This window comes from Stenella coeruleoalba, assembly GCF_951394435.1.
Source record: "Stenella coeruleoalba genome assembly, chromosome: 1".
NCBI classification, from domain to species: domain Eukaryota; kingdom Metazoa; phylum Chordata; class Mammalia; order Artiodactyla; family Delphinidae; genus Stenella; species Stenella coeruleoalba.
Genome location: NC_137169.1, coordinates 5,762,807 through 5,774,650, shown reverse-complemented (window position 1 = coordinate 5,774,650; position 11,844 = coordinate 5,762,807). Strand labels below are relative to the sequence as shown.

At 45.2% G+C, this 11,844-nt stretch overlaps 1 protein-coding gene across 1 annotated transcript; it reads left to right on the top strand.

Annotated features, from left to right (window-relative positions):
• Positions 1-8,393: 8,393 nt before the first annotated feature.
• On the top strand, positions 8,394-11,638 carry UTS2 (urotensin 2; the record flags this gene model as incomplete). Its single annotated transcript, XM_079941825.1, has 2 exons — positions 8,394-8,963; positions 11,202-11,638. The coding sequence occupies exons 1-2, from the start codon at positions 8,735-8,737 to the stop codon at positions 11,636-11,638; spliced, it is 666 nt and encodes a 221-aa protein (XP_079797951.1). The 5' UTR covers positions 8,394-8,734.
• Between the last annotated feature and the right edge of the window lie 206 nt (positions 11,639-11,844).

Here is an 11,844-nt window from a genome sequence, read left to right as displayed (position 1 = left end):
TGTAGGCTGGCATGAGGACTTGCTTTGATGAATGGAATGCAGTAGAAGTGACCTTGAGGGTTTCTGAGCCGGGGTCTCAAGAGCCCCGCAGCTTCCATGCTTGCCCTTGTGCTGCCCTGAGATGCCATGTGAAGGCTCCAGGACCAGTCTCCTGGGGGATGAGTGACCAGGTGGAGGGGGAGGTCTGGCTGCCAGCCAGCAGAAGCCTCCAGCCAGGCAAGTGAGGTCCTCTTAGAAGCCAGGGCCATGTGAATGACCCAAACAACAGCAGCAGACTCTTTACCTCCTATGAACAACCCAGTCCAAATTTCTGACCCACAGAATCAGGAGCCAATAAAATCGCTGTTGTCTTAAGCCATTAGATTTTGGGGTAGTTTCTTACACAGCACTAAATGACTGAGACAATAAGCTTCAGCTGGAAAAAAAATAAACACAGAACTCATGCACCAGGCTAAAAGGATTTCCAAAAATTCATTCATTCAACAAATAGTGTTTGAGACTCACCATGTGCCAGCCACTCTTCAAGGCACTTGGGATACATCAGTGAGCAAAACAGAGTCCCTGCCTTCATAATAACCCCAATAAACATATTAAGTAAATAAAACATGTTAAATGAAAACATTTAAAATAGGCTGCGTAAGGGGGTGGGAAATACAAGGGGGAGGAAAGGGCAGCGTGTGATTTTTAAATAAGTGTTGGCAGGCAGAGACTCAAAGTTGATGAACGAGTTGGCCATGTAGATATTTGGGGTTAGCATTCCAGGCAGAAGGGGCAACCAGTACAAAGGCCCTGAGGTGGAAGCATGCCTGGAAGGGAGTGAGCAAGGTGGAGAACCGTAAGAGATGAGGTGTGGCCCACTAAGCCACTATGAAGACTTCTAAGAATGAAGAGCTTTTTTATAGTAAAGCAGTATTTGGTCAATTGGCACCCAGGGGAATCCTGAAGTTCAGAACCTGGTTACCACCAAAAAGACCTGTGAACAGCTGTGCTTGCTGTTGCACGTTCTTCACACTCACAAACCTGCTGGGAGCTGTGCACAACCATGTCCTTGGGTCCACTTGCTTCTACCCCGGCCCCCGGGAAGTGGGCTCTGTGCAGCCAGTGGAGGTGGGACAGGGGAGTGGTTCAGGCACCAGGCACTCAGCTTGGCCACATAGGTCACCACGTGAGGGCGCCACGTGCAAAAGGCAGGTGTGGTCATGCCTACAGCCAGAAGACCACCTGTGACATGGTCCTTCTCTAACCACCTCTGTCCTGACGCCGGGTCCTCAGCAGCTGCTGCTCCCATTTCTCTGCACCCCTTCACAGCAAGACTCCCTAAAAGAGTTTTCTGTTCATGGTCTCTACTTCCTTTTTCCCCATTCTCTCTCTTTAAAAAAAAAAAAAGTATTTATTTATTTTGGCAACGCCGCGTCTTAGTTGCGGCATGTGGTATCTTTAGTCGTGGCATGAGGGCTTCTTTAGTTGAAGCATGCGGCATGTGAACTCCTAGGTGCGGCATGCATGTGGGATCTAATTCCTTGACCAGGGATCGAACCCGGGCCCCCTGCATTGGGAGCGCGGAGTCTTACCCACTGGGTCACCAGGGAAGTCCCCATTCTGTCTCGAACCCACTCCAATCAGCCTTTCAACTCTCTATGCCACCAGAACTGCTCTGGTCGAAGTTGCAAGACCCTTTGTGTTGCTACCTGGATCCCCCCCCCCCCCCCCCCCCAGTTATTCCTCGTCTGCAACCTTTGACGTGGACCATCCCTCCCTCCTTCGAGAAACGCTGTCTTCATCGGGCCTCTTCCTCGGTTCTTGTCTCCCTCACTGGCCCGCCGGTGGCCCCTTTGCTGGCTCCTCCATGTCTCCTCATGGGGCTCTTGGGCCCGCACCCTCCTCTCTTCTCTCCACCTTCACTTCCTTGGTGATTCACGCACCGATGCCTTTAGATACTGTCTGATGACTCCCAAGTTTTGTCTGCAGCCCAGGTCTTCCTCCTGGACCCTGCATGCATCCAGCGGCCCTCTTGACCTCTCCCCTGGGTGTCTAACAGGCACCCCCATACTAACGTGTCCAAACCACTCTGGACATCCCTTGCAGACCTGCTCCTGCACTTTAGTCGCAGGTGATGCCACCCTTCCAGGTTCTCAGGCCAATAACTTTGGGGTCATCCTCGATGTATCTTTCACCTTCAATTCACCAGCAAATCCCGCTGGCTATTCCTTCAAAATAGTTGCAGAACCTGTCCCTTCTCACCACCTCTAGTTCTCATCTCCAGAGGGTGGTCCCCCTGCTTTTGCCCTGTCCCCCTGGCAGTATCCTCCCCACACAGTGACCAGAGTGAGCTTTTTAAAACATAATTCACACTGTCATACTAGTGCTCCAAATGGGCTTCCTATCCTACTCATTTTAAAGCTGTTTTAAGTCCTTAAAAACCTAGATGTGTCCTTCTACCATCTTTCTGTTCTCAACTTCCACGTTTTCCCCCTTGATCACTCTGCTTGAGCCACGCTGACCTGCCTGGAATGCTCTTGTTCTCAGATGGCCGTACGTCACCCTCCTCATTTCCTTCTATGCTGACCCCTGTATAGAGTAGCCCCCCCATCATCACCCTCCTAAGCCTACTTAGCTCTTCATGGCGCTTGTCACCACCTGCTGCATTGGGAGTAAACTCTGAGGCTTTGTTTATTTTTGTATCCTTAGTATCTTGAACGGTTCCTGGCACATGCTAGGTGCTCAATAAATATTGTTGAGTGAGCAAGTGAATGACATGTCTCCCTTGTTGAAAACCCCTCATTGCCTCCTCACGGCTATTAAAGGATGGTCCAAATTTCTTGACTTGGTGATGGGATCGGTCCTGCCAACCCCTCTGGTCTTTGTTAGCTGTGTCCAGCCTTTTGCAAACTTGCGGGACACGCCCTCTAAGCCTTGGTTTAGGCTGTTCCCTCACCTGTCCCTTGCCTGCCTCTCCCGCAAAGCCCTCCTGATTCTGCCAAGAAGCCTTCAAGTCCCACAGTTTATTGCTGTCACGCAACCGACAAGGCAGGCATTCAGTAACCGTTTATACAAAATGGTTACCTGAGATATAATTTAATACAAATTAAGGCTGTAACTAATATAGATGAGGGCAAATTTAGAATTTTAATTAATATACATTAAGTCTATATCTGAGAGCCTATAACCTCTGATTTTTACACGAACAGAAATAAGAGTGGACCCCATGCCATCTGAAACAAACTCAACATCAGCTGAACATCTGATTCTGAACTTCCACAGTCCAGGGCCGGCCTAAAAGAATGGCTACTGAAATGCTATTGCAATATTTGAAGGGCACAAGCCCGTTCCTGACGGTTCATCCTGAATTAGGAGAGTTAGTCATCACCAAGAATGTACTGAACAGGCTTCAAACACTTGCCAAAGTCACTTCCCATCAAGTTCTCCTCAAGGAGCCCTCACAAGCGGGGACAATCAATGTAAATACTATATTCAGAAGTTCTGCCCGTGTTATGAAGGGGTAAATACGGCAGCAGAGCAGGTGAACCTAGATTAATTTCAACACAAGGACTAAAAAGAAGTTTGTGACTTTTGTACTTACATCCAGTAGGTACTGTTGCTCCATGGGCACAAGTCACCCAAAACATGTCCTATTAATGGTTTGCTTCTATGCGACACAAAAAACACCCCTCTGGTTGACAAAGGTAATTTGCGACTAGTGAAAGGAATCCCACCTCTTAAAAAGGGGGTCGCTGTTCATACATGTTCATGAATGTGAAGTCGTATTGCTCTGCTGGAGGACTGTTAGGATTGAGTGACGTGCTCAGGACATTTCTGGGACAAGGTGACATTGTCCTTGACGGTCTGTTGAAGGAAAGAAGCTAATTTTCTTTTGAGCTGAAGCTTGAGTCGTAACTTAATTAGGCCATGCTGTAAAATCACTACTAATAACTGTCAGAAGTGCCCCTGAGTCACCAGAGAATGACAAAGCTTGGCCGGCTGCCCCTTCCACAGGGGAGGGAGCAGCCTGGCGTTCGCCCCGCCTCTCTGAACTTCCTCGAGGGGCACCAACAGACTCCCAGTCTCAGCCTGCCTGCTTCCCCACCTCTTGGCAGGACTTTACCTCATGAGTGCTTACACATACACACACATGCATGCATGCACACACACGTAATACATATATGTTATATAGGCTGCATATACTTTTACATATATATTTTATATGTATGTGCAAAATAGCATTTTAAGAAAAGAAAAAAATCCTTTACCCTCACAGAACTATTTTCAATTTTATATTACATATTATTATATTACATAACAGTTCTTGTCCACAGTCCCCTTTTTCACATAGTGTCAATCATCTTACGTTCTGATTCGTTGACGTTATTCTATTGCCCAAGTTCCTATAATCTTTTAGTTACTATGTTAATGATTACTAAAATTACACGTTGATAACCTCTATACTAACTCAATCAATTATGTTGGGCATTTGGGCCAGAATTGGGTGCATGTAGGTTGAGTTATGCTGTGTGGATGTGTTTGCTTTGAAACACATAGTGCTAGCTACGACTTTCTTGTCGCTGTTGTTTTTTAAAATTTTTAATTAGTGGCCAAGGAAATCATGGGTAACCCTTAGATTCAGATTTATAAACTTCAAGCTTGGCAGCTGCAATCCATCCACCTTTGGAGAGAGCATATGTTCTCCACTTTGTTACAGACCCCACTACTCCCTATTGTCATTCTCCAAGCCTGCCTCCCTCATTTACATTATCACCTCTTGATTTCTATATGCACTTGAGTTTGCAACCTTCGATTTAATGTCTTCTCCACTCTAGATAAGGCTTCAGATGACGCCTTCAGGTAATTTTTTGCTTCTGTGGTATTATTAGCTTAAGGTATATTTCTGAAAGCAAGCTTCCTGGGTATAAATATATTTTAGCTCTTGCCATAATGTGTTCCATTTGGGATGTCTGTTGAGGCCACAGTCCTCTCCTTTGCAAATAGCTGTCCTAGGTATTCTGCTGCAAGGGGGTTTATCAAAAGCCCAGCTTTTTTTTTTTTTTTTCCAATAGAGCCCCAGTGGGACTCTGGGTACTGCTACTGCACAGTTCTTCAGATCCTGGAAGATATCCCGTGACTTTCCAATACATTTTGTTTTCTTGAGCTGGATCTAAGTGGTTTCTGGTGGCCCCATTCCTCCTATCAGGTTCTTGAGGGCCATCTCTGTCCTCTTGGGCCACAACTGTGTCCCCCCCCACCCGGCAGTGCTGGCACGTGGTAGGTGCTGAGATGTCGGCTGAATGAGGAGATAAGCCTGAAATAAGACTACCACCTTCCACCTCACCAGACAGGTTGTGTGAAATTGCCTTGTCGTTGCCCTGTTGAAACACCAGTGACCCCCATGAAGCCCGTATCAGGGCCCTGAGCTGGACAGTGTCCCAGCCTGTCAGCAGCGTGGCCTCCACTCCCCCACTAGTACCGAGACTCTTCTTTTATTTTTATTTATTTATTTATTTATAAAATTTATTTATTTATTTTTGGGTGTGTTGGGTCTTCGTTTCTGTATGAGGGCTTTCTCAAGTTGCGGCGAGCAGGGGCCACTCTTCATCACGGTGCGCGGGCCTCTCACTGTCGCAGCCTCTCTTGTTGTGGAGCATAGGCTCCAGATGCGCAGGCTCAGTAGTTGTGGCTCACGGGCCTAGTTGCTCCGAGGCATGTGGGATCCTCCCAGACCAGGGCTCGAACCTGTATCCCCCGCATTGGCAGGCAGACTCTCAACCACTGAGCCATCAGGGAAGCCTAGGACTCTTCTTTTAGTGCTCCTCCTGCTTCCCTGATCACCCCTCCTCGATTTCCTATGCGGGAGCCTCCAAACTTATCACTCCCACACTTCATTTGGGCGTCTGTCCCTTCCCAGGGGCCTCCTGGATGCCCCGTATAAAACAACATCTTCCCCGACCACCTGCCCTACAGCTGCATCTCTGCACTAGGCTTTATGCCTCTTCATGGTAATAAAAAATAATCATGGTATCTATCTGTTGTGTTGTCTGTCTCCTCCGGTTAGGAAGGTCATAAGAGTAGAAACTTCTTTTCCTCTTGTTCACTGCTCTTTACCCTCAACAAGGCCTGACCTGTGGTTGGCACCCCATTCACGGATTCGACAAATATGTATTGAGTGCCCACTTTGTATAATAACTATATAAATATATAATGTGCTGGAGGGGGCTTAGTGCCTTGGGAAAAACAGAGCAAGGCAAGAGTGCTGAGGAATGCTGGGGGTGGGTTCATTGCAACTTTTAAATGGCAGGGTTGGGGGATTCCTCACGTAGGAGGTGATGTTCCAGCAAACACTTGAAGGAGGTGAGGAAGAGAGCCGGGCACCACATCTGGGGAAAGAGCAATCCAGGGGAGGGAGAAGCAGCAGTTGCAAATGCCCTGAGGCAGGGGCACGTTCAGGGAGTAGTAAGGAGGAAGCATGGCCAGAGTGGAGTTGTCAGGGGAGGGCGGTATTGGAAGAAGTGAAACTGAAGTCAGGAGACCGTGGTTTTAAATCTTTAAAACCAATCAGCCTTATGTAGGTATCACTTACATACGATAAAACGTGCCCATTTTAAGTGTACAGTTTGATGACTTTTTAATTTTATTTTTGGTTGCGTTGGGTCTTCGTTGCTGCACGTGGGCTTTCTCTAGTTGAGGCGAGCGGGGGCTACTCTTTGTTGCGGTGCGTGGGCTTCTCATTGCGGTGGCTTCTCTTGTTGCGGAGCACGGGCTGTAGGCACGTGGGCATCAGTAGGTGCAGCACGCAGGCTCTAGGGTGCACGGGCTTCAGTAGTTGTGGCTTGCGGGCTCTGTAGTTGTGGCGCACGGGCTTAGTTGCTCTGCGGCATGTGGGATCTTCCCGGACCAGGGCTCGAACGCGTGTCCCCTGCATTGGCAGGCGGATTCTTTTTTTTTTTTTTTTTTTTTTTACATCTTTATTGGGGTATAATTGCTTTACAATGGTGTGTTAGTTTCTGCTTTATAACAAAGTGAATCAGTCATACATAAACATATGTTCCCATATGTCTTCCCTGTTGCGTCTCCCTCCCTCCCACCCTCCCCATCCCACCCCTCCAGGCTGTCACAAAGCACCGAGCCAATATCCCTGTGGCAGGCGGATTCTTAACCACTGCGCCACCAGGGAAGTCCCAGTTTGATGAGTTTTGACCAAGGAAACCACTGCCTTGATAAGGTTAGAACATTTTCATTACCCCCAAAAGTTCTTTGTCTCCCCACCGTCAACCCTCCATCTCTCACTGAACTGTTTTTTGATGCCACGGATTCATTTTGCCTGTTCTAGAACTTCATTTAAACGGACTCATGCAATATGTACTCTTCTGGGTCTGGCTCATTTCACTCAGCATAAAGTTTCTGAGATTTGTCCATGTTGCGTTTGTCAGTAGTTCCTTTGCATTGCTGAGTGGAATTCCACTGTGTGATGTAGCAGAGCTTGTTTATCCAGTCCCCTGTTGATGGACACCTGGGTCCTTTAGTTATTTACAGCTATGAACGTTTGTGTACAGGTGTTTGTTGGATGTATGTTTTCATGTCAAACCTTTCGCTCATTCTTTTAATTGGGTTGCTGACTTATTGAGTTGGGATTCTTTATGCATATACTGGAGAAGTCTTTAGTCTGGCATTGGTTTAGTGAATATTTTCTCACAACTGTGGTTGGCGTTTTCATTTTCTTAACAGTATCTTTCAAGGAGCAGATGTTTCTAATTTTGATGAAGTCCAGTTTATCCATTCTTTTCTTATATGGTTGGTGTCATGTCTAAGAAATATTTGCCTACCCTCAGATTGTGAAGGTGTTCATTTATTTATTTATTTTCCTAGAAATTCTTTAGTTTTAACTTTTTTGTTCAGGTCCAGTACAGGGTTTTGAGCAAAGAGCCGATGTGACCTAACTTAACGTGCTGATAGCATCACTGTGCTGTTTTGAGATGAGACTGGTGGGCAGAGTGCAGCCTTGAGGATGCTTGCAAGGAGCCTACTGCAACGATCCAGGCTGGGAGCCGCCGGGCAGAGTGGACGCGGAAGAGCAGTGAAATTTTGGAAATACTTACCGGCCAGGTTTTCAGGCTTGTTTTTCATCCTCCTTAATGAGTCATGTCCAACTTTCAGGAAAGTTATTTCCCTTCTCTGAAGACCCTTATACTCGTAGTTTTACCTGAGGCCTAGTGTATGTACACACCTTGCCTCGAGCCTGAATGTTCGCTGTGCATTTAACTTATCTTCACTTTTTAAAAACAAATAACTGGTTTTGAGTTTTATTCCACACATTGTCATTCTTCAGGCATGGCAGCCCCAAAACAATATGACAATTCATCTATTCATTCACAAAAGATTAAAGAAAAGGAAAGCAACACATTTCTTGCCGTGCTCCACAATACTTCTGCTGGGTAGGACTCATAAATCCATGTCTCTGCCTTGGCCACTCCAACTCATGTCTTATCCTTTCTTTAACTCATGATTTATTGCTCTCAGTTACTCCTTTTGCCAGATTTATAAACGTAACTGTTCTTTATTTAATACCTATTTTGTACACTAGGCAACAAGACAGTAAATTTATTGTCTATGAGTTGCTACTTTGAAAAATTACATCAATGCAAAGTGATTGTCTTTCCGCCTTCATAGCCAATAAATTTATTTATTTTTTTTTTTGTAGGGGATGATATGAGGTCATAGGATAATATATATAATCGCTGATCACAGAATGAGAAGGAACAAGTTGCAGGCAAATGCTCTACCACTGAGCTATATCCCCAAGAAGAAGCAAGTTGAGAGTTCTGACAAACAGAAGCCAGAAGCCGAGAAGGAAGACTTGGGTCTCCTGCCAATCATGTATAAGCTGGTCTCCTGCTGTTTGCTTTTCATAGGATGCTTAAATCCTCTCTGGTCTCTTCCTGTCCTTGACTCCAGGGAAGAGCCCCTGCAGCTCTCAGGTAAAATGATTTCTTTCCCTTATGTCAGTCTTGAAAGAGTCTTCAAGGGTCTTAAATGCAATGTTAGAGATAAGAATGAATATTCTTTCTTAAAGGAGTCTTGTGAAATTAATAGTCCCAGCTATGAAAAGAATTCTGAGGGTCCTTACAACACATCTTAGAGTCAGTAATGGATATGGTTTTTTTTTTCCTTCCTAAAATGTAAAAGTAGAAGGGTAACATTGCTTATTTAATGTCACTTCTATATTTCTAAGTTATTTTGATCAGCTGTTTCTTTTTTTTTTTCAATTTTGAAAATGGCACTAAATTTAAAACATCATTGCTTTTCGTTTCTATTTTAAATGAACTGGATGAATGCAGAATTGGTTGTTCCAATTATAGGGTAAAATATTTTTATTGTATCTTATTTTAAGCTAAAAAGTAATCATCTGACACGTGTTATATGAAACAAAAATGTTTATTAAAAAATAAAGAAGTGACTGGCTGGGGCTAGGGATGACACAGATTTCCAAGTACATTTATGTTTTCCTTTTGATTCATGTTTCATTCAGTTCAATTCTAAGTTGAATTCTCTTAAAGTGTATCAGTCAAGCAGATACTTATTGTGCTGTCAGCTCTTAATTTAGTTTAAGAAACGAAAAGGTTGGTGCTTGGGTATTAGGTTCATAAGCATTTTAACTTGTCTTTAATTGTGGTACTTTAGACATTTTTTTTAATAAAGGAAAAAATCTCTTCTAAGCCATTGATTTTATAATTTCTACTCTCTAAAGTTTCTCTCAAGCAGCTTTCTGATAATTGTCAAGCTCTAATTCATGCACTATCAGTCAACTTCCACGGTCACTGAACTCATAAGTGGCAGTCATCTTAATGGCTAAATCAGGCATTAACTTTATTGAATCTCTGCTATTTAAAATAAGGAACAGTGAAAAGCATAAGATGAAACCAAGAATGAACATTCAGATATTACTGTCATCCTCAAAAAATTACATATCATGATTATGATTTTTCCAAACTTAGATGAGTATAGTATCTCACTTAAATTTTTTTTTTTTGCGGTACGCGGGCCTCTCACTGCTGCGGCCTCTCCCGTTGCGGAGCACAGGCTCCGGACGCGCAGGCTCAGCGGCCATGGCTCATGGGCCCAGCCACTCAGCGGCATGTGGGATCTTCCCGGACCGGGGCACGAACCCATGTCCCCTGCATCGGCAGGCGGACTCTCAACCACTGCGCCACCAGGGAAGCCCCTCACTTAAATTCTTAACAAGTGGCAGCTTTACATTAGAGTTTTTGCCTGAAATTTTTTCCCACTTATTTGTTTCTCCATAAATGATCCTTCATGACATAAACATTGATGTGTGGCCAAATTTTATAGATTTCTCATTAATATTCTTCAGAAGTACTGTGAATGTGCCCAGAAGCCTCCACAACGGCTTGCTCTTTGCTTTGCAATCAAGGTCGTAGCTGAGGATTTGGAAGCCTTAGTGAAGCAAGTGGATAGTACAGGACTCCCCAGAAGCTCCATCTCCCCACTGCAGCACCTGGCCAAGATTGCTCTGCCAGGGCCCAGAGTCTGCTCACCAGACCTCACACTCACTTCCCACACACCGTGCACACACTTACCATGCATCTTCTATGCCACTAAGCTGACCAAATTTCACCCTGAAATTGTTGCTATCAACTTCTTTAAAGAGTATTTTAAAGCTGACTCTTTCCTGACAATTGTGCCTAAGTCTTGGAGGCCAGGCAGGTAAGAGGTGATGCCATCCTATTTGCTTTACAGGAAGAACCTTAACAATCCTGTCTTTTAGAAAACCACTCCTTCATTTTTCCTTTCACTCCAATTTCACCACCCATATGTCTAAAAGCAAAAGGCAAAAGGCAGCAGTAGGTAAATAGAAATGAGGAAGAATCACTTTGTAAGTGGAAGTGCTTTTTCACTGACCCTATGGCTCAGCCCTACCCTCTTATTCAAGGCAGTGAACGGCCTGGCAAGGCCACACGGGCAGGAGGAGTCAGAATGAGAGTCACACGCTTGATTTCCTGTTCTGCCGGCTTGTGAACTGGACTGTAGCATTTCTACTTCTCGGTTAAAATACTACTGGCGACAAACCCGGAATTTAGTATTTGAAGTTTTTCTAGTATTATCTCCTTGTCCCTGGTACCCCCGAAAAGGCAATAAGGAGCAGAAGTGATTGAAGAATCAGCTGAGTTGCTAATATCTATTTCTACTCTGTGTAGCACCTGAAGATGTCGAATCAACTTTGGATGAGCTGGAAAGAGCTTCCCTTCTGCAGATGCTGCCAGAGATGTCAGGTGCAGAGACAGGAGATGGTCTTAGGAAAGCAGGTAAAATGATTCTTGTGATTTTACTTGATTTTGTTTTATTTTATTTTATTTTTTTGCGGTACACGGGCCTCTCACTGCTGTGGCCTCGCCCGTTGCGGAACACAGGTTCCGGACGCGCAGGCTCGGCGGCCATGGCTCACGGGCCCAGCCGCTCCGCGGCATGTGGGATCTTCCCGGACCGGGGCACGAACCCGCGTCCCTGCATCGGCAGGCGGACTCCCAACCGCTGCGCCACCAGGGAAGCCCCCAGCCTGTCTGATTTTTTTGCCACTGAATTTACTCCCTGTGCTCATGAATCAGATGAGGTAAAATCCTATTTTGGAATATAAAGATCAGCTATATAAAATGAGTTAGTTACCCAACACTCTCCCCTCTGGGCATAAAGACTTCCTCTGACATCTTCTGTTTTCTTTTTCTCAGCAACTCCTTCCAAGCATCCTGCTCTGCTTGGTCCCTCAGTATATCTGTTCTCTGTATGGACTTTTATTTTGGGGGGAAGGAGGGTATTATCCCAGTTTTCAATAAGTGAAATTTA